This window comes from Papio anubis, chromosome 4 (genome assembly GCF_008728515.1).
Source record: "Papio anubis isolate 15944 chromosome 4, Panubis1.0, whole genome shotgun sequence".
NCBI lineage: Eukaryota > Metazoa > Chordata > Mammalia > Primates > Cercopithecidae > Papio > Papio anubis.
The window spans coordinates 17,597,494-17,625,157 of NC_044979.1; the positions used below are offsets into that span (position 1 = coordinate 17,597,494).

The following is a 27,664-nucleotide window of genomic DNA, read 5'->3' on the forward strand; positions in this document are numbered from 1 at the left end:
TTCAGATTTTCCAGGATACAGTCCAAAATTACTCAACATAGAACCAACAAACTGTGAACAATCTCAAGGGAAAAGGAAATCAAGAGATCACAACCTCAAGATGACCCAGATGTTAGACATATCAGACAAAGACTTTAAAGCCTATCACATCTATGTTTCGTGAGGTAAAGATAAACACTTCTTAAGTGAATAGAAATACAAAAGTCATCAGATGCTGGGTGCAGTGTTTCATGCATGTAACTCCAGCATTTTGGGAGGCCAAGTGGTGAGGATCACTTAAGCCCAGACGTTTGGGGCTGCAGTGAGCTATGATTGTGCCACTGCACTCAGCCAGGGCAATAGAGTGAGACCCTGTCTCTAAAAAGAATAAAAACATTAAAAAATGTAATTTTAGAAAGCTAACAGAAAAAAAATAGAATAACAAATAATCAAATGTAAATTTTAGGACTAAAAAATATAATATATAAGAAGTCATTGATTGGGCTCAATAGCCAAATGGAGATAATGACAGAAAAAAGAGTCCATGAATTTGAAGATGGATGAATAGACATTATGTAATCTGAAGAAAAAAGAGGTGTGGGGAAAAAATGAACAGAACATCATCAAATGATCTAACATTCTTTTCACTGGAATCCAAGAAGGATAGGAAAAGTAAATTGGCTCAGAAAGAATATTTGAAAAAACAAAGGCCAGAACTTCCCTAATTTGATGAAGGACATAAATTACAGATTAAAGCAGCTTAGAATCCCAGACAGGACACCTGCAAAGAAAATCAACTGTGGCCAGACACATCAAAGTCAAACTTCTGAACACCAAGGTTTATTATTCTTGTTGCTGATCTTGAAAACAGCCAGGAAGAAAAGTGGCACATTACATAAAGGGGAAGAACTATTCAAACGACTGCTGATTTTACATCTGAAATCATGAAGACCAGAAAATAGTGGAACAACATCTTTAAAGAATTGAAATAAAAGAACTGTCAAACCGGAATTCAACATTTGCTGAAAATACTCTTCAGGAATGACCGTGAAATAAAAACATTTTTACATAAAGGAAAAGTAAGAGAATGTGTAACCAGCAGACCTGCTCTAAAAGAAATGTTGAAAGTTCTTCAGGCTGACAGGAAACTGTATCAGAGGGACACTTCAAATTTTAAGAATAAAGGAAGAACAACAGAAATGGTAAATATCTGGGTAAATATTTTTGTCCTTTAATTTATTTTATTTTACTTGAGACAGAGTCTTGCTCTGTTGCCCAGGCTGCAGTACGGTGGCATGATCTCAGTTCACTGCAACCTCCACCTCCTGGGTTCAAGCAATTCTCCTGCCTCAGCCTCCAGAGTAGCTGGGATTACAGGCATGAGCTACCACGCCCAGCATATTTTTGTATTTTTAGTAGAGACAGGGTTTCACCATGTTGGCCAGGCTGATCTCAAACTCTTGACCTCAGGTGATCCACCCACCTCAGCCTCCCAAAGTGCTGGGATTGCAGGCATGAACCACCATGGCTGGCCCCTTTAATTTATTTAAAATAGATGAAACTATTAAAATAGACTGTTGAAAGCAAAAATTATCACATTCCCTGGTGAGGGTTCTAATATATGCAGATGTAATACTTAAGACAACACTAGCATATAAAGGGTGGAGGGTAAATGGAGTTCTATGGCTGTAAATCGTGAAAGAAGAAACCGAGGGAACATAGGAAATAAAGGACCTAGGGGGATGCAAAAACCCTTTGTAATATGTCTTTATATATCTATGCACTGTTAAATCCTTTCACAAAAATTTGACATTTTTAACTATGCTGATGTAAGAGAAGATGTATTGAAATCCATTTCATAAAATAATTTTTCCTACATTGCTAAGTTTTATTTCTCCTTTATTTGTCAACCTCTTTGTATAAAATAGTATGCAACAAATATATGAGAAGGGAATAACAGAAGCAAAAAGGAAGAAAAGGTCATTTGTAGTAGTATGTGCCACCAGAAGAAAACTTTGCTTTCCTGTATCTGTAACTTTGATTAAAACTACACAAGGGCTGGGCAAAGTGGCTCCCGCCTGTAATCCCAGCACTTTGGGAAGCTTAGGTGGGTGGATCACTTGAGGTCAGGAATTCAAGTCCAGCCTGGCCAACATAGTAAAACTGTGTCTCTACAAAAAATACAAAAATTAACTGGGCGTGGTGGTGCATGCCTGTAGTCCCAGCTACTTGGCAGGTTAAGGCAGGAGAATCACTTGAACCCAGGAGGCGGAGGTTGCAGTGAACTGAGATTGTGTGGGAAGGAGGGGAGGAACAAGTCCTGAGGGCCCTGCTTGCTTTCTCAGTGGGGGGGCTCGTAGCCTGGGGCAAGATCTCAGCCCTGCTTGCCAGCTGCCTGGATATAAATGTAGTGCTATTGGTGGGGCACAGAGAGAGTGAGAACAGCTTTGCTGGCCAAGGGAGCTGGGTGAGGCCTGTCACTGCTGGCTTTCCCCACTTCCCTGGTGACCTGTATAATGTAGCAGAGACAAATACAATCCCCCTGGAAACATAACTCTATTGGCCTGAGAAGCATCTCCCTATCCCCCACAGTGGCACAGCAAGTTCTGCCCAAGGAGAGTCTGAGCTCAGACACACCTAACACTGCCCCCTACTGATGGTTTTTCTCTACCTGCCCTGGCAGCCAAAGACAAAAGACATAGGCTGGGCGCGGTGGCTCAAGCCTGTAATCCCAGCACTTTGGGAGGCCGAGAAGGGCGGATCACGAGGTCAGGAGATGGAGACCATCCTGCCTAACACGGTGAAACCCTGTCTCTACTAACAAATGCGAAAAAAACTAGCCGTGCGAGGTGGCGGGCGCCTGTAGTCCCAGCTACTCGGGAGGCTGAGGCAGGAGAATGGCGTAAACCTGGGAGGCGGAGCGTGCAGTGAGCTGAGATCCGGCCACTGCATTCCAGCCTGGGCCACAGAGCGAGACTCCGTCTCAAAAAAAAAACAAAAACAAAAAAGACATAAACTCGTGGGAGCTCTATGGCCCCATCCACGACCTGAGAAAGCCGATTTCTTATCTGGTAAACGTAGGGCAAGCTTATATCTCCCTTCTACTACTGCAGGTGGGGCTCTCTTGAAAGCACCACCTCATGGCTGGAGGCCAACAAACTCAAGCCATTACAGCAACTCATAAGAGAAAAATCCTGCTCCAAAGAAGGAGAAAACAATAGCTAATTCCACCACCTGCAACATCCTGGCCAACCAGAGGTCCTGAGTCTGCCTATGTGACAACTTCACTGCTAGCATAACCAGCATTCTAGAAAACCAGCACATTAAACAAAACTAGAACCAAGGACTTTAACAGAGTCTAATTCACTCCCCTGCCACCACCACCAGAGCAGGTGCTGGTATCCACAGCTGGGAGAGTTGAAGATGAATCATATCACAGGACTCTCTGCAGACATTCCCTAGCACCAGGCCAGGGCCCAGAAGGGCAATAACAATCACTGCGGTCTGGCTCTCAGGAAGCCCCATTCCTAGGGGAAGGGGAAGAGCACCACATCAAGGAATTACCCTGTGGGACAAAAGAATCTGAACAGCAGCCCTTGAGTTCCAGATCTTTCCACTGAAACAGTCTACCCAAATGAGAAAGAGCCAGAAAAGTAAGTCTGGTAATATTACAAAACAAGGTTCTACCACACACTCAAAGGACCATCCTAGCTCTCCAGCAATGGATCCAAAAAAAGAAGAATCTCTAAATTGCCAGATAAAGAATGCAGACAGTTGATTATCAAGCTACCCAAGGAGGTAACAGAGAAAGGTAAAAACCAATTTAAAGAAATTTTTTTAAAAAACAGGCTGGGGCCAGGCACAGTGGCTCACTCCTGTAATCCCAGCACTTTGGGAGGCTGAGGCGGGCAGATCATCTGAGGTCAGGAATTCGAGACCAGCCTGGCCAACATGGTGAAACCCTGTCTCTACTAAAAATACAAAAATTAGCCAGGTATGGTCATGGGCAACTGTAATCTCAGCTACTCAGGAGGCTGAGGCAGGAGAATCGCTTGAGCCCAGGAGGCAGAGGGTACAATGAGCCAAGATCATGCCACTGTACTTTAGCCTGGGTGACAGAGCAAGACTCAGTCTAAAAAAAAAAAAGAAAAGAAAAAAAAGACAGCTAGGCCTGGTGGCTCACGCCTGTAATCCCAGTACTTTGGGAGGCCAAGGCAGGTGGATCACGAGGTCAGGAGATCAAGACCATCCTGGCTAACATGGTGAAACCCTGTCTCTACTAAAAAAATACAAAAAATTAGCCGGGCATGGTGGTGGGCACCTGTAGGGAGGCTGAGGCAGGAGAATGGCATGAACGTGGGAGGCGGAGCTTGCAGTGAGCCGAGATCACGCCACTGCACTCCAGCCTGGGTGACAGAGTGAGACTCCATCTCAAAAAAAAAAAAAAAAAAACAGGCCAGGCACAATGACTCACACCTTCACACCTGTAATCCCAGCACTTTGGGAGGCCAAGGAGGGTGGATCACCTGAGGTCAGGAGTTCAAAACTAGCCTGGCTAATGTGAGAAAACCCTGTCTCTACTAAAAATACAAAAATTAGCCAGACATGGTGGCATGTGCCTGTAATCCCAGCTACTTGGGAAGCTAAGGCAGGAGAATCACTTGAACCTGGGAGGCAGAGGTTGCAGTGAGCTGAGATCATGACACTGCACTCCAGCCTGGGTGACAGAGTGAGACTCCTTCACACACACACACACACACACACACACACACACTACAGGATATGGATGAAAAAGTCTCCAGAGAAACAGACATCATAAGGAAAAGACAATCACAACATCTGGAAATAAAAGACACACTTATAGAAATGCAAAATACACTGGAAAGTTTCAACAATACACTCGAACAAGTAGAAGTAAGAACTTCAGAGCTCAAAGACAAGACTTTCTAATTGACCCAATTCAACAAAGACAAAGAAAAAAGAATTTCAAAAAAATGAACAAAGCCTCCAGAAATTTGGGATTATGTTAAGCAACCAAACATAAGAATAATTGGCCCTCCTGAGGAAGAAGAGAAATCCAAAAGTTTGCAAAACATATTTGAAAGAATAATTAAGGAAAACTTCCCTGGTCTTGCTAGAGATCCAGACATCCAAATACAAGAAACTCAAAAGAACACCTGGGAAATTCATTGCAAAAAGATCATAACACAGGCACATAGTCATCATGTTATCCAAAGTTGAGATGAAGGAAAGAATCTTAAGAGCTGTGAGGCAAAAGCATTAGGTAACCTATAAAGGAAAATCTATCAGATTAACAGCAGACTTCTCAGCAGAAACCCTATAAACCAGAAGGAATTGGGATGCTATCTTTAGCCTCATTAAACAAAACAATTATCAGTCAAGAATTTTGTAGTCAGCAAAACTAAGTTTCATAAATGAAGAAGAGATAAAGTTTTCAGACAAACAAATGCTGAGAGTATTCACCACTACCAAGCCAGCACTACAAGAAATGCTAAAAGGAGTTGTAAATATTGAAACAAAACCTTGAGATACACCAAAATAGAACCCCTTTAAAGCACAAATCTCACAGGGCCTAAAAAACAATAATGCAATTAAAAAAAAGGGTAGTCAAGCAACAACTAGCATCATGAACAGAACAGTACCTCACATCTCAATGCTAATGTTGAATATAAATGGCCTAAATGCTCCACTTAAAAGATACAGAATGGCAGAATGGATAAAAATCCACCAACCAAGTATCTGCTATCTTCAAGAGACTTACCTAACACATTAACACATAAGGACTCACATAAACTTAAGGTAAAAGCATAGAAAAAAATACTCCTTGCAAATGGAAACCAAAAGGGAGCAGGAGTAGCTTTTCTTATATCGGACAAAACAGACTATAAAGCAACAACAGTTTAAAAAGACAAAGAGGGATTATTATATAAAAATAAAAGGATTAGTCCAAGAGGAAAATATCACAATCTTTAATATATACGCACCTAAAACTGGAGCTCCCAAATTTATAAAACAATCACTACTAGACCTAAGAAATGAGATAACCGGCAACACAATAGTAGTGGAAGACTTCAGTACTCCACTGGCAGGGCTAAACAAGTCAAGACAGAAAGTTAACAAAGAAACAATGGACTTAAACTATACCCTAGAACAAATGCCCTTAACAGATATCTACAGAACATTCTACCCAACTGCAGAATATATATTACTTTCATCAGGACAAGGAACAATCTCCAAGATAGACCATAAGATAGGACACAAAACAAGTCTCAATAATTTAAGAAAACTGAAATCATATCAAGTACTCTCTCAGACCACAGTGCAATAAAATTGGAAATTAACTCCAAAAGGAACCCTCAAAACAAAACAAATACATGGAAATTAAATAATCTATTCTTGAATGATCTTTGGGTCAACAATGAAATCAAGATGGAAATTTAAAAATTCTTTGAACTGAACAATAATAGTGACACAACCTATCAATACGTCTGGGATACAGCACAACGGTGCTAAGAGGAAAGTTCAGAGTATTAAATGCCTACATCAAAAAGCCTGAAAGAGCACAAAGTGACAATCTAAGCTCACGCCTCAAAGAATTAGAGAAACAAGAACAAACCAAGCCCAAACCCAGTAGAAGAAAATGAATAACAAAGATCAGAGCAGAACTAAAGGAAATTGTAACAAAAAAAACCACAAAAGATAAATGAAACAGAAAGCTGGTTCTTTGAAAAGACAAACAAAATCAATACAACCTTCATAGATTAAATCAGGAAGAAATAGAAACTATAAACAGACCAAAACCAAGTAATGAGGTTGAAACAATAATTTTAAAATTGCCAACAAAAAAGGGTCCAGGACCAGATGGGTTCATAACTAAATTCTATCAGACGTTCAAAGAAGAATTGGTACCAATCCTACCGAAACCATTCCAAAAGATAGAGAAAGACAGAATCCTCCCTAAATCATCCTATGAAGCCAGTATTGCCCTAATGCCAAAACCAGGAAAGGACATAACAAAAAAAAAGAAAGGAAGTAAAAGAAAACTACAGATCAATATCCCTGATGAACATAGATGCAAAAATCTTCAACAAAATACTTGCTAACTGAATCCAACAGCATATCAAAAAGATAATACACAATGATCAAGTGGATTTCATATCAGGGATGCAGGGTTGGTTTAACATATGCAAGTCAATAAATGTGATATACCCCATAAACAGAATTAAAAATAAAAATCATGCAATCATCGCAATAGATGCAGAGAAAGCATTTGACAAAATCCAGAATCCCCTTATGATTAAAGCCCTCAGCAAAACTTGCATAGAAGGAACATATCTTAAGGTAATAAAAGTCATCTATGACAAACCCACGGGTAACATTATACAGAATGGGGAAAAGAACTGGAATAGGACAAGGATGTCCACTCTCACCACTTCTATTCAACATAGTACTGGGTCCTAGCCAGAGCATCAGACAAGAGAAAGAAATAAAGGCTGTCCAAATCAGTAAACAGGAAGTCAAAGTGTTGCTGTTGACTGATGATATGATCATATACCTAGAAAACCCTGAAGACTCATCCAAAAAGCTCCTAGATCTGATGAATGAATTCAATAAAGTTTCAGGATACAAAATCAATGTACACAAATCAGTAGCACTGCTATACACCAACAGCAATGAAGCTGAGAATCAAATCAAGAACTCAAGAGCTGTTTTACAACAACTGCAAAAAATAAAATAAAATAAAATACTTAAGAATATAACTAACCAAGGAGGTGAAAGAATACAAAAAACTAGCCGGGCGAGGTGGCGGGCGCCTGTAGTCCCAGCTACTCGGGAGGCTGAGGCAGGAGAATGGTGTGAACCCGGGAGGTAGAGCTTGCAGTGAGCTGAGATCCGGCCACTGCACTCCAGCCTGGGCAACAGAACAAGACTCCATCTCAAAAAAAATAAAAATAAATTTAAAAAAAACAAAAAATAAAATAAAATAAAATACTTAAGAATATAACTAACCAAGGAGGTGAAAGATCTCTACAAGGAAAACTACAAAACACTGCTGATAGAAATCACAGACAATACAAACAAATGGAAATACATCCCATGCTCATGAATGGATAGAATCAATATTGTGAAAATGACCATACTGCCAAAAGCAATCTACAGATTCAATGCAATTCTCATCAAAATACCACCATCATTGTTCACAGAACTAGAAAAATCAATCCTAAAATTCACATGGAACAAAAAGGAGCCCACATAGCTGAAGCAAGACTAAGCAAAAAGAACAAATCTGGCGGCATCACATTACCCAGGTCAAACTATACTAATACAAGGCTATAATTTCCAAAACAGCATGGTACTGGTATAAAAAGAGGCACATAGACCAATGGAATAGAATAGAGAACCCAGAAATAAAGCCAAACACTTAACAGCCAACTGATCTTCAACATAGCAAACAGAAACATAAAGTAAGAAAAGGACACCCTATTCAACAAATGGTGCTGGAATAATTGGCAAGTCACATTCAGAAGAACGAATCTAAATCCTCATCTCTCACCTTATACAAAAATCAACTCAAGATAGATCAAAGACTTAAATCTACGACCTGAAAGCATAAGCATTCTAGAAGATAACATTAGAAAACCTCTTCTAGACATTGGCTTAGGCAAAGTTCATGACCAAGAACCCAAAACCAAATGCAGCAAAAACAAAGATAAATAGATGAGATTAGTTAAACTAAAAAGCTTCTGCACAGCAAAAGAAATAATCAGCAGAGTAAACAACGCACAGAGTGGGAGAAAATATTCACAAACTAGGCACCTGACAAAGGACTAATATCCAGAATCTACAAGGAACTCAAACAAATCAGCAAGAAAAAAACAAATAATCCCATCAAAAAGTGGGCTAAGGACATGAATAGACAATTCTCAAAAGAAGATATATAAATGGCCAACAAACATGAAAAAATGCTCAACAACACTAATTCTCAGGGAAATGCAAATCAAAACCACAATGCAATACTACCTGACTCCTGTAAGAATGGCCATAATTTAAAAATCAAAAAATAATAGATGTTGGCATAGATGTGGTGAAAGGGAACGTTTTTACATGGCCAGTGGGAGTGTAAACTAGTACAACCACTACAGAAAACAGTGTGGAGATTCCGTAAGAACTAAAAGTAGAACTACCATTTGTTCTGTTTAGGAAACGCACAAGGGGAGAAGAAAAGACACACACCCAGTACCTTGAAGGGTAAACAAGCTTTAACCCATGTAAATGGCAATGCAGATATAATAAGAAAATGATATACTAAGCAAACTGCAATGGGAAGGGGAGAACGGAAAAGAGATATATGTATTTACACTCACCAGACTATGGAGGATTCACCACCAGACTGGGAAGCAATAGCCTGGGTTCCAGAGTCGGCCACTCATCCGTGCACAGGCGAGGAAAGGTTTCATGAAGCTTCGGCACAGTCTGGGACCACAGTCTGGGACCCTAGCTCTTTTTGTAACGAGTTGTTTGGCATGAGACCCAGTCACAAGGGCCCTTCACGACTGGGCTCAAGGAACACAAAAAGGTCAACTTGTTTTTGCAATTGTCTATTGTTTTTCAATAACTAATATATAGGAATAGAGGCAAATAGAGATTTCTCCGAAACAGCGCTGGATGAATGCCTGAAGAGGCTCATACAACCTGTTCCAGCACTTGGTGACCATTGTTTGTGTCCACATTCAATTGAGTTGAAATTTAATATTTAACTTTTCCTGCACCCTCTCCAATCCCACCACTAGGTATTTACCCAGAGGAAAAGAATTCATTATATGAAAAAGATACTTGCATACGCATGTATGCAGCATATGCATGTATAGCAGCACAATTTGCAATTGCAAAAATATGGAACCTACCTAAATGCCCATCGACCAATGAGTGGGTAAAGAAAATGTGATATATATATCATGTAATACTACACAGCCATAAAAAGGAACAAAACAGTGGCATTTACAGCAACCTGGATGGAGGTGGAGACTATTATCCTAAGTGAAGTAACTCAGGAAGGAAAGCCAAACATCATATGTTCTCACTTAAAGTTGAAGCTAAGCTATGAGGACACAAAGGCATAAGAATTATATAATGACTCTGGAAACTCAGGGGGAAGAGCGGGAGTGGGGGTGAGGATTAAAAGACTACACATTGGGTACAGTGTACACTGCTCGAATGATGGTTGCACCAAAATCTCAGAAATCACCACTAAATAAACTTATCCATGTAGGGCCAGGCGCAGAAGCTCATGCCTGTAATCCCAGCATTTTGGGAGGCCAAGGCAGGTGGATCACAAGGCCAGGAGATCGAGACCATACTGGCTAACACGGTGACACCCCGTCTCTACTAAAAATACAAAAAATTAAACAGGTGTGGTGGCACACACCTGTAATCCCAGCTACTCGGGAGGCTGAGGCAGGAGAATCACTTGAACTGGGGAGGCAGAAGTTGCAGTGAGCTGAGATCACACCACTGCACTCCAGCCTGGGTGACAGAGCAAGACTCTAATAAAATAAAAACAAAAACAAAAACACCTTATCCATGTAACCAAACACCACCTGTTCCCCCAAAACTACTGAAATGCAGGAAAAGGTCTTCCTGTGTCACCTAGACTCTCGAACTTCTGAGCTCAAGAGATCCTTCCGTCTCAGCCTTTCAAAGTGCTAGGATTACAGGCATGAGCCACTGCACTTGGTCAGTTTACATCATTGCTTTTTCTCCTTGAAGTTATATTCTACTCCTCTCACAAAATGTTACTTTATTTTAATACGTTTTTATGCTTGAAAGCTTTTAATAACCATGTGTCACATTTTCCTGCAACAAAATAGCTGTCAATTGAATTTTAACTTTTTTAACTTCTATGACAAAAAGTATGTGTTAAAAACATTTTTCCCTTTGGATTGAGTTATCCTTACAAATTTTTTGTACACAAATGATCAAAGTGACTTAAATATATCATGAATTTTGATGAACACTTATAAACAAAACACTTCTTAACATATCCCTTAATAGATGAAGCTTTCCCCATTTAATTAATATATTCAAATATGACTTTTTAATTGCTTGAAGGGGACTGCATCAATCCTATTACTATTTTCACTTAAATGGATGTAAGCATTGAGAAAATGTGTTCACATAAGTGGATGGAAATGGGAAAACCTGTGTTAGAGCAATATCACACAATTTTTTAAAACCACGGTTTAAAAAAACACAGAACATAAAATTTACCATCTTAACCATTTTTAAGTGTACAGTACAGTAGTGTTGACTATATGCACATTGTTGAGCAATAGGTCTCTAGAACCTTTTTATCTTGCAAAACTGCAACTCTGTATCCATGGAACAACTGCCCTTCCTTGCTTCCTCCACCCGCTGGCAACTACCATTCTACTTTGCATTTCTAAGAATTTGACCACTTTAGATGCCTCATATAAGTGGAACCATGCAACATTTGTCTTTTAGTAACTGGCTTATTTCCCTTAGCCTAATGTCCTCAAGGTTCATCCATGTTTTAGCATATGACAATATCACCCAATTATTTGAACTCTCTCTGAGTTATATGACAAAGGTACATAGAAATCTATCACAAAAATTATTTAATTATCTGTCAGCTAAAAACTCACCGAGTTCCTTCTTCTTTTTCTGAAAACAAAGAATTACTTTCAACCTGACTTTTAAGAGCATGTACAGTCATTTGCTTTCACAATGTTTGGGAAATATACCAAAAAGGCAACACCAAGATTTGCAAAATCTATATTTGTTCTGTTTTCATTTAGAATCACCTTGTTTTGTCCAGGAACAGTGGCTCATACCTGTAATCCCAACACTTTGGGAAGCCAAGCAGGGAAGGATCACTTGAGTCCAGGAGTTCGAGTCAAGCCTAGGCAACATAGCAACACCCAATCTCTACAAAAACTTTAAACAGTAGCCAGGCATGGTGGCTCATACCTGTAGTCTTACCTACTCCAGAGGCTGAGGTGGGAGGATCTTTGAGCCCATCCAGGGGTTAGCAAAATGGAAATATTGTTAATTTCGATACAAAATATCTTTTATAAAAAGATTTTATCTCATCATGCACTTTTACATTTTTGCCAAACCTTGGAGCTGTAGATATGGCTTATTCAATTCATAGAAAACACCCATTAGCCACATCATCTAATTAGTAAAGCTAATCCTCATTGTCAAACCAATCATCTAGGTCAGATTTATTTTCTAACCTCATTTTTAACTCAACTAAATGTATTAGAATATGTATTTTTAGGTTTTTTAAGCTAGGAAAGTATCAAATACATCTCATAACCTCAAATATTAAAAGCAGCCAAGATTTAAATGATATCAAAACTATTAGAATTGGTTTATCCACTTTTATTATACACCATAAAACTTAGAATAAATCTTTATGGTTTTTCTCATTACTTATTTCATAATAATAAAACATAACGTGCAAGATAAATGTTATTTATGAATTAGAGTATAACAGGCAGGATTCCTTCAGTGTCTGTGTGTATACTGAACTTTGGTTTTCAGCTTTTAGGAATAGCTGAAGAAGAATAATATATAAATATTCTAGAATAGCTCTAAACAATTTTTTGGAAATCATAATCAAAATGTTTCCTATATATTTAATGAAGAATAAAATAATATGCTATTTTAAAAGTAATTAGCTTAGAAGCTAAAGCATAATTTTGTTTTTGTTAATAAGAGGCAGAAAGAAGTCAGGATTGAAGTATTTCTCTATTTCATAATAGAATTTGATAAAATAAGTGTATCAGACAAGATAGGCTAGGTCATGCTCCAATAACAAACAACAAATTTGTATGACTTAAAACAAAGGCATGTGAATTAAAACAATAACAGCTCATTTCTAACAAAAGCTATTATTTCCATTATGGGCTGGTGGAACGGGATCAGCCCCTCATAACGATTCAGGAGCACAGGCTGAGAGAGCAACAACTCTCTATCTCAGAGGGGAAGGAGAGCTCTGGAGTTTCATCAGGGTAAATAACCACCCTCATCAGAAGGTGACGCTTCACATCTGCTCATAACTCATTGGCCAGAAAGAGTCACATGGTCCTAATCAATCTCAAAATTCCCATGAAATGCCATCTAGCCAAAGTAGAAGGAAATGGAAAAGATCTGGTGAACTGTATCAGTGATTATCACAATACACTTTCACCTTCATTAAACAACACACACCAAATCTAAAATAAAATTATGTATCACTTTTGCACAGTTTATTCCAGTGCAATGTGAAAAATATGAAGGTACTTGAAAATAATCTGTATGATATTTACAATGATCAGCGTCATGACCAGGAGCAGTGGCTCACATCTGTAATCCCAGCACTCCGGGAGACGGAGGCAGGCAGATCACCTGAGGTCAGGAGTTTAAGACTGGCCTGGCCAACGTGGCAAAATTCTGTCTCTACTAAAAATACAAAAATTAGCTGGGCGTGGTGGCAGGTGTCTGTAATCCCAGTTATTCAGGAGGCTGAGGCACAAGAATCGCTTGAACCCAGAAGACAGAGGTTGCAGTGAGCCGAGATCACGCCATTGCACTCCAGCCTGGGCAACAGAGTGAGACTCTGTTGAAAAAAAAAAAAAAAAAAAAATCTGTCACAAAGCTCCACTACTTCAGCTGTTCAGAGCTGTGTTTCTTTCCAGATAATGATATATCTTATGGAGAAGTACTGAGAATAGCTGAAAAGAATTGCTTAGGTTTAAATATTTGGGAAAAACATTGGCTTCGATACTTTCTTCAATGCTGCTTTGCTCTGCTCTCACCAGACTCTCCTTCAAAAACAATGCACTTTTCAACAGAGGACAGAAGAGATCTAATGATTAAAGGAAAATTACTGTCACTCTTACCACTAACATTCACACAGTATATCTGATTTCAGAAAATCACAACAAACCAATTACCATATTTCTGACAGTCGTACTTCACCGTTAAGTGGAATATATGTAAGATGGGAAGGGACATGAAGCCTAAGAAGGGTTGACAGTGCCTTGATTGATCATTAGAGGAAGCTTCCTCCAAAACATTTTGAATCTTCCTTTCATATGTCATCCTGGAAGGTATATCTCTCACACCTTGGGTGAGAGGGATATACCTTTCTTTTGTAAGGTCCAAGAACTGTTGTAAATGCAGAAGTAGAAAAGAACCTACATGATGCTAAGAAAGAGTACTTATGAAAATACGGTATCTGTAAATTGATTTACTTAAAGCAATAAATTTTCCCCTGCCTCTTGGACTATGCCACACCATAAGAACTTGAAGTTGATGTAGCTTTAATTTTTGCTCTGCCTAATGACAAAGAACATTTGCCAAAGAGTATGATGAGTAATGAAATCACTTAAAGTGGAGGCTTTCCATTTTACCCAACCAACAGCAAGAAATATAGTTATATTATGATCCAATGCACATATACATATTGTTTCATGAAACAAGTTACCCCTACTACATGTGATGCATTTTGATATTTTGTATCCTAATGTCTTTCTTTTAATGCTGTTCTCTATTCATTAAATTGATTTCACAGCCAACTAATGATTCACAGCACACAATTGGAAAACATAGGACTACAGAAAACAGAAATATATAAGGCAATATCTGATTTATAGAGCAATCTGTGATTATAAAAATTGCTCCCAAAAATGTGTTATCTTGGAGGTGTAAATGGGTAAGCCAAGGTCTGGTGAAGTTAATATCCATAGGAGGTTCAATGTTATTCTATTCATTTCATTTTTCCATCCCTAACATTCCAATTTTCCTATTGACCAGTGACAGTCTCTGATTGGTCAATTTCAAGGGCTTGCTCCTTCCAATCCTGTGGCAGGCTGAAACTGTTCCCAAAGATAACAGATTCTGCAAATGTTACCAGATACGGCGAAAAGGCCTTTGAAGATGTGATTAAATTAAGGCTCTTCATATCCAGAGAGTATTTTGGATTAGCTCCGTGGATCCTAAATGCAATTACGCATTCCTAAAAGGGAGGCAATGGGAATTCTGACACACACGGTGAAGGGAATGTGAAGAGGGAACAGAGATTTGAAGATGTTGGCCTTGAAGTCTAAAGTGATGTGGCCACAAGCCAATGAATGCCAGCAGCCACCAGAAGCTGGAAGAATCAAAGAACTGATTCTCCCCTAGAGTCTCTGGAGGGAACACAGCCCTGTCAACATCTTGATTTTGGCCCAGTGATGCTGATTTTGAATAAATGGTCTCTAAAAATGTGAGAGAATAAATTTCAGTTGCGCTACAACACCAAGTTTGTGGTATTTTATTATAGCGGCCTCAGGAAACTAATACGAACCCCATGAAATTGATTTAATAAAAGCGATAGTGCAAAGTACCTAAACAGTCACCTGAAACTCTATATACCTAGCTATGTTTCAAGAAAGATTCATGGTAGCTTACAGCAATTCACAAAACATTGATAACACCAATAATTCATTCGTGAAAAGGGAAAAACAGGAAGGATATACAAGACGAAGCCAACAAGGTTTATGCAAATATATATAATATATATACACATATATATAAAATATATATACACATATATATATAAATAGCTCTTGCCTCAAGCCAATTAAAATTTGGCTTTAAACCAAATTTACAGCTTACACGTAAAGGAAGTCTTCTTGTTTATATGATTAAGTAGCCATTAGATAAAAACAAGCCAACTCCACAGAAACAAGTACAAAAGACAAGATGAAATTTCTCCCAAGAGTTTCGCTCCTTAGGACTTCTTTTTTGGACTGCAGCCATGCATAGGATACTCATTACCCCTTTGTAAACGTAAATGTAGTCACTAGACCCAAATTTATAAGGCTGTTTACTATATGATATAGGTTGATAACATGTCAAAACTTAACTTGATAAAAGCAAATCCTATAGCATAGACTGATTAGACGTCAAACTCTAACTTAAAAGTAAATTCTGTAGGAGGAAAGAGGGTGTAAATACAATATCCACTACTAGGTAGGCAACTCACTGCCGATATTAATTCCAGGGTACATTTTGGAATATTTATAAAATGCCTTGAACGATGCTCAGAAACAAGTACTGTTTCCTCACCCAAACTATCAAACGTTGAGTAAGTGCTGCATACAATGCCTATGGGACGTGGCTTGCTTGAAAACAGATTTAGTATGGAGTGAAATACTCACAGTGTTTTCTACTATCTGCCCAGCGAGGTCTAGATAACTACCGAGGAGACAAACGTTCCATCCCTACCCCCTGAAGAAGCTCCTGAGTCAATGGGGGAAAGTGCTCCTAACCCAGCGTAGGGGTAGCAAGGAAGGCTTGCAGCTGGTGAGCCTAATTAACTGTTAGAGGATGGAAGGGGAGGGGGATAGCGCCGAAAGTCGGTCAGAAAGAGCATACGGCACACGCATCGCCATTGCTTCAGAGCTTTTGGGGGCAGGTCTGTAGCCATTCCCAACAAAATATACTACCGAACCCTGCAAGCCCTTCCAGAGAGCCAGACCTCCCTAACTCTCCCCAGCGGGTCCTCCGCACAGGCGGCGGCGCTAGCCTCACTGCGCAGGCGCCAGGTACACCTCGGAGGCCTCAGGAGGGGGAGCCAGTAACTCCGGGTCCACTAGGCCTCCGCTCTAGCCGCCAAGCTGCTGTTTCTCTACTGCTCCCGTAATAGTTGCCTGCGCGAGTTTGGAGCCGGGTAGGGGGCGGGCCTTCCGGGACGAGGGCGCGTGGGTGAGGAAGGTCAGGTCCAGGTAAGGCTGTCAGTGATCTTTGGGGGTCTGCAGCGAGGGGAGATGACTGTAGAGGTCTACGGGGGTCTCCAACCTTGTAGAGTCGCCAGGAATAGGGCGAATCCATTTCATTAGTGATCAGTTCGGGCGGTTCACGTGCATCACACAAATAACGCGGCCTTTTCCTGCGTCAGTTGGGGGATTTCTTAAACGCAGGATACCCGCGTTTCCGGTGCTGTAATTTCCTCTCAGGCGCAGTTACTCTCTTCCAGATGGGTTAACAGTAGAAGGCTCAGTTTCTCTGCTCGCCACACGGCCTTCTGCACCGTAGTTTTGGGTGGTGGGCTGCAGATTAATTTTGTAACCACCGTAAGAAAAATACGGTAAGGTGATATTTAAGAAAAATGTTTGTGAAATGCGCTCCCGAGTCAGACGTCGGTTAACTTGACACTACTACAGCTCCCGTCACAGTCAGGCATGATCGAGTCAGGTGGAGGGAGTTGAAGATTGTTCTTGCTGAACTGAATGCAGCTAATACACTTTCAGTGCCGTTGATGCCTCTGTGACTCCGTGAAATAATCGGTACCGGGCTTTTTTTTTTTTAAGCATTCTCTTGAGATTGTTTTTATGTTTAGATTGTTTCTATGACAACGTGTGTACAGTGTGAGTTCCTTGGATCCTGATGGTTATTAGGGTAGGCACTGTGCCGTGAATGTTGCATGTTAGCTTCACATAGCAGGTAGTATGACTGTCTTCGTGTGATCGATGAGAGAACCTGGCAGAGAATAAACTCCATTTAAAAACGACGTGACCATTAAAAGGCAGAGGCGAGATTATTGTGCAGCTGGTGCGTTCTGCTAACCAATGGTTTCTGGGAAACTGGAGAAAGCTCTCTCCCAGAACGATTTACAGACACACGTACATACACATATCAGCATACAGATTTACACTTCCACTGTTTTCAAAACACATCCAGGTTAAGAACTCTTGCACTTCATCTTTACCTTTCAAAGAGAAAAGGCAAACCTAATACAAAGCCACTTATTGAAATAACCTTTTAAATGCATGAGACCTATCAAAAAGATCAAAGAAGTTTGCCCTTTTATGCCACAGTAAAAATATGGGAATTTTCTTCTCATGTGAGCTTAATTTGTTTTGCTCAGCACATTTGAGTAACTTGTTTTTGCTTAGCATTTTCAGTTCCAGTTAACTTATTTCATGATAGTACAGTTTTCTTTAGTTCACATTTTAAGGAAGGTAACACTTAAAGTGGCTTGTTTTGTACTCCCTGAGAATGGCTTCATGTGAATCAAAATGTAATTGATATGCACATTGTAAGAAAAGCTCCCCTGTCATTCTTCGTGAGAGACATGTGTCTGTGCACTGTGGAAGGAAACAACAAAGCAGTGTCATTGGTAATTGTTAAAAGCACTTTCCGTTACCTCCTGTTTAGCAAGCCTGGGCCTTTGTTTCTAGTAAGGGATTTAGGTTTGAAGAGGCTTATTCCCTTTCTCTGTCATAAAATTTTAGGACTTGGATTTTATGATATAACCATGTTCCGGCCGATTCTAATGTGACCTTTTTACTTACAAGTTATGTATCCCAGTAATTTGCCACATTCCAAAATGGGCATGGAGATAACAGCAGCATCCTGTGATGGCTTCAGTGACTACTGTCCTACTGAGTCCCTTCCTCCTCCTGGCTACCTTGGCAAGTTACCAAGGTGCTGGTCCTCTCCCTATGTTTCTCTGTCTGTCAGTCTTTGTAAGTGAGGTCATCATTCCAGGGAGGCACGAAGTTTTTACTGTATGGAATATGTATCTGTCTGTCTCTCTTTTTTTTTTTTTTTAAAAAACATGATTAAGAACAAGGAATAAATAAATGTGTCTATGTAGAACGTACGAAAACCAAACTTACAGTTCTGGGCTCGTTCTTTTTTGTAAGTTACCATTTCTACTGAGTGCCACTGTTACTCATTTTCGCACTAGTCCTGCAAGCTTTGTTTTCAGAAAAGCAAACTCAGGTTTAGAGAGGATGAGTAACGGTTCACAACAACCGGAGGATTAAGTGACAGAGCCAGTAGTCAAACCTAGGCCTCAGGAATCCCTGTTGCCTCTTCATTTACAAACAAAGGGACTTGGAGTTCAGAACAGAGGCCTGAAAACACTGTAACAAACTGGTAGTTCCCAGACCAGCTTACAGATACTGTGGAAAAACTCTGCAATTACAGCAGAAATCTATTCCAATGACACAATGGTAATTAAGCAAAACAAAACGAAGTTGATGAAGAAACTGTTGTTCTTTAATCTAATGTTTGGAAAAAGATAATTTTAAAGGGCAAAGGAAGAGAAAAAGCATGCAAAGAAACTAGGTGACTTCTGGACATTTGCAAGGCTTTTTAGAGGTTAATGGCACTGGTTTGTTTATACATTAAACTGTTAAATGACTTTTTTTCACCTTGAGACTATAACCCTAGTCCTAACAATCCCACCCCCAACCAGAGTTGGGAAAGAAGTGAATCAGGAAACTGAGAATGCTGAATGGAAAAGGAAGAACAGGCTGCAGATGGTGGGAAGGGAGGGGTGGACATTGGATCTGACAGTTCTACCATTGCCAGCCTTCAGGTGGCACTATTGACCGAAGATTGCTTGGTGGGTGTTCTGAATGGTTTTGAGGTTGACAGTTGGTTTGAGATCAGCCTCTGCCTTTTTTTTTTTTTTTTTTGACGCACAATCTTGCTCTGTCACTCAGGCTAGAGTACAGTGGTGCAATCATAACTCAGTGTAACCTCAAACTCCTGTGCTCAAGCGATGCCCCTCCTCAGACTCCACAAGTAGCTGGAACTACCGGTGTGCACTACCATACCAGACTGATTTTCTTCTTTTCTTTTCTTTTTTTTTTCTGTAAAAACAAGGTTTTGCCATGTTGCCTCGGCTGGTCTTGAAGTCCTGGCCTCAAGCAATCCTCCCATCTCAGCCTCTCAAAGGATGGGATTATAGGCATGAGCTACCATGGCCAGCCTCCTCTGTTAATGGATCTTGAAATAGGCATTGAGGCCGGGCGCGGTGGCTCAAGCCTGTAATCCCAGCACTTTGGGAGGCCGAGGCGGGCGGATCACGAGGTCAGGAGATTGAGACCATCCTGGCTAACACGGTGAAACACTGTCTCTACTAAAAAATACGAAAAAAACTAGCCAGGCGAGGTGGTGGTCGCCTGTAGTCCCAGCTACTCGGGAGGCTGAGGCAGGAGAATGGTGTAAACCCGGGAGGCGGAGCTTGCAGTGAGCTGAGATCCGGCCACTGCACTCCAGCCCGGGCGACAGCGAGGCTCCGTCTCAAAAAAAAAGAAATAGGCATTGAAACTTCCTTAATTTAAACACGGTTTGTTTTCTTGCAAGAACTATTTTGAAATTCACTTGGCACCATTCTTATGTAGGAGGGTTTTTTGGTACATTTCTCCCATTGGTTTTTCAAGGTTTGTGCCTTTTTCCTGCTTGAATATGAGCACCTTTTCATCTCAGCTGAACTGTTTCCCAGGATAGTCTCTGAGTCAGCAAAGATTCTCATCTCACTACTAAACTTTCTCATAAATTGGCATATTCTGCCAACAATAACCCCTACGTCTGGTCTAAACTGAGTTGAGATAGTTATTCCACCAGCAGCTTTCTTGATTTTTATGTATCCCCTGTATAGTTTTTTATGTCTATTAGCTGTAATTTGTTCATATCGTGGATATCATTCTTATACCTATTTCAGTGTTGTGTGCCTCTGAAGAAAAAGCTACTGTTTTCCGCTGATAAGAACTTAGCTAGTCTGCATTAAAGCAGAATGTATAAGATGGAAGATACAGCAAGTAACCTCACAATTCATACGTGCCTTCTATTTAGTAAGAAAATGAATCTTTTGAGCTATTGGATTTATTTCTATAGGGCTACTGTCTGTTTGTTTTTCCCAAATGGCTCTCAGTCTCTAGGCAAAATTCAGTTCAGTAACCTAGAAGCCAAATGACCTCATAACTCATTAGCAGCTCTCAGAGCCTTCTGGAGCCCTTGAGGAGAACAGTGTTCAAAGGACTGATAATAAAGACAACAGCATAATTATGTCTCTGCCATGATTACACCTTTTGATGGCAAGCAGTCAGCATATTAATGCTGCAGATTGCTTAGGTGGGTGTTTTCTGAAGGTATAATAATGCTGGACTAGGATAACTTGTTTCCCTGTCTTCTTCATCCCCAGCCTACAAATAGGTAAACTGACTGTCAGTAAATAACCTGGTGAATCACAAAATAGTTGGTTGTAAAGGAGGCAATACAGCAAGGAAGTAATAGCATGTAAACACAAAATGTAAAAATCGCAGCTGTAGGCCGGGCACGGTGGCTCAAGCCTGTAATCCCAGCACTTTGGGAGGCCGAGACGGGCGGATCACGAGGTCAGGAGATCGAGACCATCCTGGCTAACCCGGTGAAACCCCGTCTCTACTAAAAAATACAAAAAACTAGCCGGGCGAGGCGGCGGGCGCCTGTAGTCCCAGCTACTCGGGAGGCTGAGGCAGGAGAATGGCGTAAACCCGGAAGGCGGAGCTTGCAGTGAGCTGAGATCCGGCCACTGCACTCCCGCCTGGGCGACACAGTGAGACTCCGTCTCAAAAAAAAAAAAAAAAAATCGCAGCTGTAAAGCATGAAAAGGAAATAGCCATTTGGCCTGTGGATACTTCTCCACTCCTAGGCATATCCTGCCAACACGGCACTGATCCATGAGCGGCTTGCTGTGTTTGCATTTTCTAAAGTATTCATTAGCTAATCTCGGAATTTCTTACCCTAACCTGTTTATCTTTCTTCTCATTTTCTATAGGAACTCTAACTCCTTGCCACTCAAGAAATGTCCTCCCTTTCAGAATATGCCTTACGCATGTCTCGTCTCAGTGCCCGGCTATTTGGTGAAGTCATCAGGCCTACTGATTCCAAGTCTATGAAAGTGGTGAAACTGTTTAGTGAACTGCCCTTGGCCAAGAAGAAGGAGACTTATGACTGGTATCCAAATCACCACACTTACACTGAACTCATGCAGACACTCCGATTTCTTGGACTCTACAGGTGATGACAAACACAAAGAGGGACCTATGAGAGACCTTTTTTTAGTAGATCAGAAAAGGAAAAAACTTAGCCTTTCTATCCTTGCAGTTTTGTTCTTACAATAGAGCCCAGGTAGTTCAAAAGGTACAGTTTGCAGGAGAAAGGCTTCTTTCAAAATACCCATAATGGAGAGACCAAAAAAAAGGAAATTCATGTTTGTTGGAAGATATATTTTAATTATGTCTACAATATGACTAATGTTGAATAGATACTGAGCTGTAGAGAAGTGTTTAATAATTTGTTAATCTAAGAGCACTCTAAAAAGGATGCCGAGAGGCCGGGCGCGGTGGCTCACGCCTGTAATCCCAGCACTTAGGGAGGGATTGGTGGGTGGATCACGAGGTCAAGAAATCAAGACCATCCTGGCCAACCTGGTGAAACCCCGTCTCTACTAAAAATACAAAAATTAGCTGGGCGTGGTGGCGCACGCCTGTAGTCCCAGCTACTCAGGAGGCTGAGACAGGGGAATTGCTTGAACCCAGGAGGTGGAGGTTGCAGTGAGCCAAGGTCATGCCACTTCACTCCAGCCTGGCGACAGTGAAACTCCATCTCGAGAATAAAAAAAAGATGCAGAGAAAAACTGGTCTAAGTACTGAGGAAGAAAGCCCCAGAAACACTACCAGGGCAGTGGGCTCTTGTTGTCAGATGAACAGAATCCCTGACCCACACTTGATCTGCTGCTTAACTGGTATGTGGGAGCCTTCTTTCTCTTCTGGTGGCATTTTTGTTGCCATTTCTTCCTACTCTCTTCTGGCATTTTTATTTTATACCCTTTTTGATATATTAATTTGGTCTGGATAAGCTATAGTTTGCCATTAAGGATAATATGTAAATCACACAGGTTCTTTACACCATATGTTTGTATGTGTGTGTATGTCTAGGAAGTAGGTGCTTAGGACTGTATGCGTCTCTAAAAAGAAAAAAGATCAGGCCAGGCACAATGTCTCAGGCCTGTAATCCCAGCACTTTGGGAGGCCGAGGCAGGTGGATCACCTGAGGTCAGGAGTTTGAGACTAGCTTGACCAACATGGTGAAACGCTATCTCTACTGAAAATACAAAAATTAGCTGGGCGTGGTGTCACACTCCTGTAATTCCAGCTACTTGGGAGGCTGAGGCAGGAGAATTGCTTGAACCCACGAGAAGGAGGTTGCAGTGAGCTGAGATCATGCCACTGTACTTCAGCCTGGGCGACAAAGCAAGACTCTATCTCAAAAAAAAAAAAATCAAATACCTTTGTGATCCTTTTCATTAAATTATTTTTTTGGCCAGGTACGATAGTTCACAGCTTAATCCCAGCACTTTGGGAGGCCAGGCGGGCAGACTACTTGAGGTCAGGAGTTCTAGAACAGCCTGGCCAACATAGTGAAACCCCATCTCTACTAAAAATACAAAAATTAGCTGGGCATGGTGGTACATTCCTGTAATCCCAGCTACTTGGGAGGCTGAGGGCAGGAGAATCGCTTGAACTCAGGAGGCAGAGGTTACAGTGAGCTGAGATTGTGCCACTGCACTCCAGCAACAGAGCGAGATTTGGTCTCAGAAATAAAAAATTATTTTTTTAAATTACCAAACTAATACATGCGCAATACAAAAGAATTCAAATAGTACATAATTGTACAAAGTTAAAATACCATCTTTTTAAAAATTTAACAAGTTATAATTGGACTTGTCTTTGGGCAACAATACTAAAATTATTTGGAACCATTTATTCTAATACAATAGAATTAATAGTACAGCATACCATTCATTCCAAATCGCTAAAGATTGGTACATTCACTGTCCAGTGGCTATTTCTTACGTACCTTCCAGGTGCAGGCACTTAAGATGGCACTAGGGGAACAGCAGTGAACAAAATAGACGTGGTTGGTTAACATATCAGAGGTTACAATCTATGACATGTTTTGAATGTTTGGAATTGCTTTGGGAGTACCTCTCTTGTCATCAGTCTGGGCTCAGAAGATAAAAACTAATTTTATTATAACCCAAAATAAAATATTGGGAGGCACGTATCCTGAGGAGATTATAACCCATGAAAAAAATCACATTCAGTTATTTTATCTTTTTGCTGCTGCTCTCTGTTTGTTTGAAGAATAAAGACTTAGCTATCTTTGGGGACAGGGAAAAATTACTTCAAGTATCCATAGAAAAACTTATTTTCATGTAGTCCCTAGGTATGGTAAATGACACCTTTAATGCTAGGCCTCCTGTGGCATCAGGCAGGATGAAACTAGACAGTCTCCAATAAAGAAAATATTATTCAGAGACCTGCAAAAGAGGGAGGGAAGCACCAGTTCTCAGAAACAATTGATCCATTCAGTTAACCAGGTGCCCGGCTTGTATCATCAACAGAGACAGAGTCACCAGAAAGCTATCTTTCTGTCCAATGGTTGATGAGAATGAGGGAGGGACAGAAGAGGGGGAAAAAAATAAGTAAATTATGTGATCTGTTACAAAGTTGAACATGCTATGGAAAAAAATAGTAGAGCCGGCTGAGCAGGATCCAGAATGCCGACGGGGCCTGCAGTGGGTGGGGAGAGGCCAGATTACAGGATGAAACAGGACAGTCAGGGTCAGCCTCATAAAGGAGTCGAGGTTTAAGCAGAGGATTGAAGGTGGCGAAGGAGCCGAGTAGGACTTGGGGAAGAGCTTGCAAGGCAGAGGGGCAAGAGCACGGCAAAGGCCTTGAGGTGGGAGTGTTCCTTTCCAGGAGGCATGCAGGTTACAGGGTGTGGGACTGGAGACAGGTTGCAAGGGGCTGTGAGGCCGTAGTAAGGACGATGGCACTTGCTCTGGTTGAAATGGGGAACCATTTGCAGGGCTGTGAACAAGAGTAGCATGATCTGACATATACTTTAGAAGAATTACAGCAGCTGCACTGCTGAGAATTATTTGGGGACACTCACCACTAATCCCAAAGAGTTGTATACTGTCCATGATGTTCATGGATAGCCTAGAAAATTAAAACTTAAGCTCAGCAGACCCTTCTCTTACATTTGATTCATACACTGTTATTATCCATACTTTACAGGTGAGGAAACTAAGGTGCAGGGAGGTAAGGCCACTTATCCAAGGTGACAGATCTAGTAAATGGTGGAGCCATGATTTGAACCCAGGTTCACATGGGATCCAGAGCTTACATGTTTAAACACCATACCATTCTTTAGGTATCTGGGCTTAAGATGTAGACTTTTTTTTTTATAGTATAAGTAATCATCAACTTCTATGCCATCCCCATACTTACATAGTCCTGGCTGCTTTGATTCCTTTAGTATCTGTCTTTTGATTTGGCTTCTTCTGCCTGAGCCTTTCCCCAGCAGCCTTTTTGTGGGAGTTACCTACTGCCAGTAAGGTTTCACCATGTTGGCCAGGCTGAGCTTCCTCTAGACCTCACCCCATTCTGAGTAGATGCTAGTTCCTAGGGCAGTCAGGGTCTCTGTGTAGCTATTGAAGCTGATGCCCACTTTTCTTCCTCTCTGTGTTTAGTCTTAGTGTTGCAGGGAAATTCGGGGTAATCACTAGTATTGTGTCATTGTTATGTAGGTTTACATAGGCTGGCCTGGGAATTTCACTGCAGCTTGTGGCATTGTTTCTGTGAAGGGAAACGGACTTATAAGCGAACTTTTGGAATACACTGCATCTCTATGATAGGGACTCCCTATACTTTTGTACACCAAGCTGAGCGTGTGGCGAACTTGTAAAAGTCAAAGATTGATAACCAGAATGACCCAAGAAAACAGCGCTAGATCGGTGTACTTTTCTACTCTCATAAAAATAACTGGTTAATTATTTTTTCCTTCTTCATTCAGAGATGAGCATCAGGATTTTATGGATGAGCAGAAACGACTAAAGAAGCTTCGTGGAAAGGAGAAACCAAAGAAAGGAGAAGGGAAAAGAGCATCAAAAAGGAAATAGTGTTGGTCCCTCAAGAGGGAGAATTTCCTCCTCAGTGGCAGAGAGAAGAAAGTGCATTTATTGTCTTTCCACATATTGGAGGAATGTCATCTTCCTGAATGAAGGTTATTTGGAGGAACACAGTCATCTCCTTGTTGAAATCTAATCCGGTTACATTGTGGCTGATTTCTTGAACACATTCTAACTGTGCACAATTATTTTGGCCTTGGCCATGTAATGTGAGGTTTACCTGATTCTCTAATGAAATAAATACCTAAGTTATTGTTTGACGATTTGTTTGGGGTAGGGTGGGATGGTGGGGAAATGGAGGGGAAACCTCATTAAGTGAGCGTCCTATAGTGTCCTCATTTCTCCCTTTTTGCTTACTCACTCACTCAGCCCTAAACTTCTTTCATCTTGGGCCCTTCAGCCACTGTCTCCACCACCAAGCTCACAAACTTTCTGTGTGTCTTCACCTACTCCTTTGAGAAATCTGTTAAGATGAATTTGTAGGGTATCTTTTAAAAGGCAGTATTGAATACCTGCTCTATACAAGATATTGGGGCCCTGGTAATACAAGTGGTTAGCAAATATTCCCTACCTCATGTAAGTTTCAGTCTTGTGGGAGGGACTAATATTACATAATTACATACAATTGTATTACATGCTGCAAAGGAAAAAGTCAGACTTCTGTAAGAGGGTAGATGGATGGATGGATGAATGCAGAGAGAGATAGCCAGAAGCCCAAACCACGTTAGAGAATTTAAATAAAGCTTCCCTAAAGAAATGATGTTTAAGCCGGGCATGGTGGCTCACGCCTATAATCCTAACTCTTTGGGAGGCCGAAGTGATTGGCCATAAGAAAACAGAGGCCAGATCATGAAGGGCTTTGCAAATTCTGTGGAAAAGCTTGAACATAACTAGAAGTTCTATGAGAGATGATTGTTGTATAGATTTGAGTAGCTCGCTGCTGGTTTTATTGTATTCTAGCAATGAGTTTCCAAAGAAATTGTGAAGGCTTGGCCAGGCACGGTGGCTCAGGCCTGTAATCCCAGCACTTTGGGAGGCTGAGGCAGGTGGATCACGAGGTCAGGAGATCAAGACCGTTCTGGCTAACACAGTGAAACCCCATCTCTACTAGAAAATACAAAAAATTAGCCGGGTGTGGTGGCAGGCACCTGTAGCCCCAGCTACTCAGGAGGCTGAGGCAGGAGAATGGCATGAACCCTGGAGGCAGAGCTTGCAGTAAGCCAAGATCGTGCCACTGCACTCCAGCCTGGGTGATAAAGCAAGACTCTATCTCAAAAAAAAAAAAATTGTGAAGGTTTCTCTGATTTTTTTTTCCCCAAGAGTTGTTCTGAATCTTTAGCATGTCTGGTAAAAACATAAAATTAATGATCTTAACCATATGTAAGTGTACAATAGTGTCAATATTCAAATTATGTATTATTCAAAAAATATTCAAAATATAAAAGTATTTTAGTGCAATAGTATTTATTGGAGTATGTGTAGCAGCTACTCCAGCCACAGTTTTCTTTCTCTGTAACACTGAATGATTCCTGAAGTAGAAAGAATCCCAGTACATATGTTTAAATGAATGCTACTTTTAAAGATACCTAATCCAGATGGTATGGCTAGGGCCTATTTTATAGCCTGTTTAAAAGAAAAAAAAAAAAAAAAACTAAAATTGGGTGGTTTGTATGTATGTGATAGAAGTGAATTCCAGCAGGAGAATTCATTCATTTAGAACTTTTTTTTTTTTTTGAGATGGAGTCTCGCTCTGTCGCCCAGGCTGGAGTGCAGTGGCGCGATCTCAGCTCACTGCAAGCTCCGCCTCCCAGGTTCATGCCATTCTCCTGCCTCAGCCTCCCAAGTAGCTGGGAC

At 40.7% G+C, this 27,664-nt stretch overlaps 1 protein-coding gene across 3 annotated transcripts; it reads left to right on the forward strand.

Annotated features, from left to right (window-relative positions):
* Window positions 1-16,663: 16,663 nt before the first annotated feature.
* Window positions 16,664-26,067, forward strand: MRPS33 (mitochondrial ribosomal protein S33). 3 transcript variants are annotated; one of them, XM_003896688.3, is made up of 3 exons: window positions 16,664-16,778; window positions 21,608-21,849; window positions 25,696-26,067. In XM_003896688.3, exons 2-3 carry the CDS (start codon window positions 21,635-21,637, stop codon window positions 25,799-25,801), a joined length of 321 nt encoding a protein of 106 aa, XP_003896737.1. In that variant the 5' UTR covers window positions 16,664-16,778; window positions 21,608-21,634; the 3' UTR covers window positions 25,802-26,067. The 3 variants fall into 3 exon arrangements, with proteins under 3 accessions (XP_003896737.1, XP_003896739.1, XP_003896738.1); XM_003896690.5 differs by lacking the exon at window positions 16,664-16,778 and adding an exon at window positions 16,949-17,339; XM_003896689.4 differs by lacking the exon at window positions 16,664-16,778 and adding an exon at window positions 16,949-17,140.
* Window positions 26,068-27,664: the final 1,597 nt, after the last annotated feature.

Bases quoted from the DNA above. Each gene is read 5' to 3' on its own strand.
- MRPS33 (XM_003896688.3), top strand. From the start codon at position 21,635: ATGTCCTCCCTTTCAGAATATGCCTTACGCATGTCTCGTCTCAGTGCC. The intron at 21,850-25,695 runs GTGATGACAAAC...TTCTTCATTCAG, and splicing joins CGATTTCTTGGACTCTACAG to AGATGAGCATCAGGATTTTA.